Source organism: Laetiporus sulphureus (assembly GCF_001632365.1).
Source record: "Laetiporus sulphureus 93-53 unplaced genomic scaffold LAESUscaffold_269, whole genome shotgun sequence".
In the NCBI taxonomy this organism is placed as follows: domain Eukaryota; kingdom Fungi; phylum Basidiomycota; class Agaricomycetes; order Polyporales; family Laetiporaceae; genus Laetiporus; species Laetiporus sulphureus.
The window spans coordinates 1-2,117 of record NW_024468778.1 but is presented as its reverse complement, the minus strand read 5'-3'; the positions used below and the strand labels follow the sequence as shown (position 1 = coordinate 2,117).

At 50.1% G+C, this 2,117-nt stretch overlaps 1 protein-coding gene across 1 annotated transcript; it reads left to right on the top strand.

Moving 5' to 3' along the window:
• Nucleotides 1-84: 84 nt before the first annotated feature.
• Nucleotides 85-2,064, top strand: LAESUDRAFT_765518 (uncharacterized protein; the record flags this gene model as incomplete). The annotated part of the gene is made up of 5 exons (XM_040913706.1): nucleotides 85-741; nucleotides 818-925; nucleotides 1,662-1,799; nucleotides 1,854-2,015; nucleotides 2,056-2,064. 5 exons carry the CDS (start codon nucleotides 85-87, stop codon nucleotides 2,062-2,064), a joined length of 1,074 nt encoding a protein of 357 aa, XP_040757193.1.
• Between the last annotated feature and the right edge of the window lie 53 nt (nucleotides 2,065-2,117).

Sequence of the window (2,117 nt, the reverse complement as noted above, 5' to 3'; positions counted from 1 at the left end):
GTGTGGGTGACGTGTGGCTGATCTTCCCTTCAGACTGAGATTTATGTTTGTCACCCTTTCATCGCCACTTCGGTTCTTAGCATCATGGCCAGTATGCTCGATTGGCTCATGTTCCACTCCCGTCCCGAGTTTGACCTATGGCTCACTGCCGCGATTGGCCATACCGATCTCACAGCCTTTCACTTGGCCTTCATCAATGCTGGTCCCTTGCACTCTCCTACGGAACTGCATGCCAAGATGACAGAAATAGTCGAGGTGATAGACCGGGGAACACTTAGTGGAGCACCCCAGGCCCGTGTGACCGCATGCGACTCATTTCTAATGGGGTGCGTGGAGGATCTCGTGGTTGATCGTCATGATACGAAGTTCCTAGGGCACGTGTGCTCCATCACCTTCTGGTGGATGTGTTTTGATCAAGACCACATGGCCGTGGCTGCTACTGCTATGGCTGCCAAGCCCTTCTGCGAGTCGAGCATTTCTGCTTCATCTGTCGAGCTCACCAAGCACGAGTTCAGTGAGACTCTCACTGCCTCCGCTTCTCATGCACAGTCCATGGTAGGTTCTTTGGCAGGGTCTCCCGAGCCTCCCACTCCTACTATGTCATCTGGCAAGGTGCCTGCCATGCGTGCTAAAGCCATTACCCCTGAGGTTCTCCGAGAATACCTGGATATCATCTGCAATACTTCTGGGGTGCTTAAGCAGGTGCTTGTCGATTTTGGCAAGCCTTGGCCTTCTGCCAAGGTATGTCTATTTTGTTCAGTCAGATATACGCGTTTACTGACTTTCTGCTTCTAGTGTTCTCGCTGTTCTCCCACAGATGAATGTCTCATTGTCCCTGTTTCTCAGAATGCCAGCACTTTGCGTGCCTGCATTCACTGCTGCCTGGGGCACACTTCATGCTGTCTTCTCAAGCCCGCTCCTGCATGTATGTCCACCCATTATTTGGCTCATTTTCTTGACTTAGTAGGATCTCTGTTTGCTAGTTTTGACCAACGTGCGCGTGGAGACAGAGCGCATCTTCCACCACATCCAGAATGTCTGACTGGACCAAGTCTTTCTGATGGAAGTCTTTGAGCATGAACACTTCCTCCTGATCACCAAAATCAATCGGTTGGGACTCTAACTGGAGGCTGTGAAGGGATGGTTTGATGAGCCAAGCGAGTCTCCATCAAGCTGGACTCATGTAGCCCATTCTCTGTCCAGTCCTCTGTATGATAGCCTGAGTGGTTGATGTTGTCTTTGTAATGCGTACTCATTTTCTTTGCGCAAAATGAAAAATTGACTCGTCCTCTGAGCTTCTCATGTGTCTCGGTTCCACTTTGCTGCCTTCTGGATAGAATGCCCTGCCCTATTGTGCTACTATAATTGGGCTTTTGCAAAGTCAGACTTTGGTACTGCATGGTCGATGTTTGTTTCACCATTATTTTAAGACACGCCTATTGGTCCAACTTGACGCGTCAATTTTTGTCCTTGCTGTCACTGCTATGGCATCTAACAACTCACCTCCACTCTCCCTCATTCTTCTTCACTGCTCCTGGGTGTGCCCGTACCCATGGCCTCTTCTTTTCCATGAATGCTGTTGCAATCTGTCAGTGTGCTGCCGGTTCGTCCCTTTTCTTTCATGTCCCTTCCTTGATGGCTAACATGGCACTCCCTTGCAGTCTCATTCAAAGACCTCTCCGCAGGTCACCACCACATGTCTCAATCTTTACGATGAATGGAAAGACCTTCAGGTGGCCCGTACTTTGGGTGATGAAGGTGTGATAGAGACTGCCGTCAAAGCTTTCGCGTCCTACCTGGTGAGCTCGCTACTCCAGGTTTGTTGCTGCCATACTAAACCTCTCTGTTTTTAGTCTGCTCTTGATGATATCCCTGAAGAGACCACGCACGTTCATGCCAAGAACTTCCACAAGAAGGCCCAAGCTTTGTTAGACCCCATTGCATGTCCGTCCTGGTTAGTGTGGTGTGAAGAGCTGTTGTTCTCAGGGCAGGCTGCTGCTCTTTCTGGGGCTAAGGTGTGTGATTGCATGCCCTTTGCCTTACTGATCCTAAAAGGCCATGTAGGAACCAAGCCCTTCTCCGTCTTCCATTGCGTCTGCTCCTACGCCCATGGAACA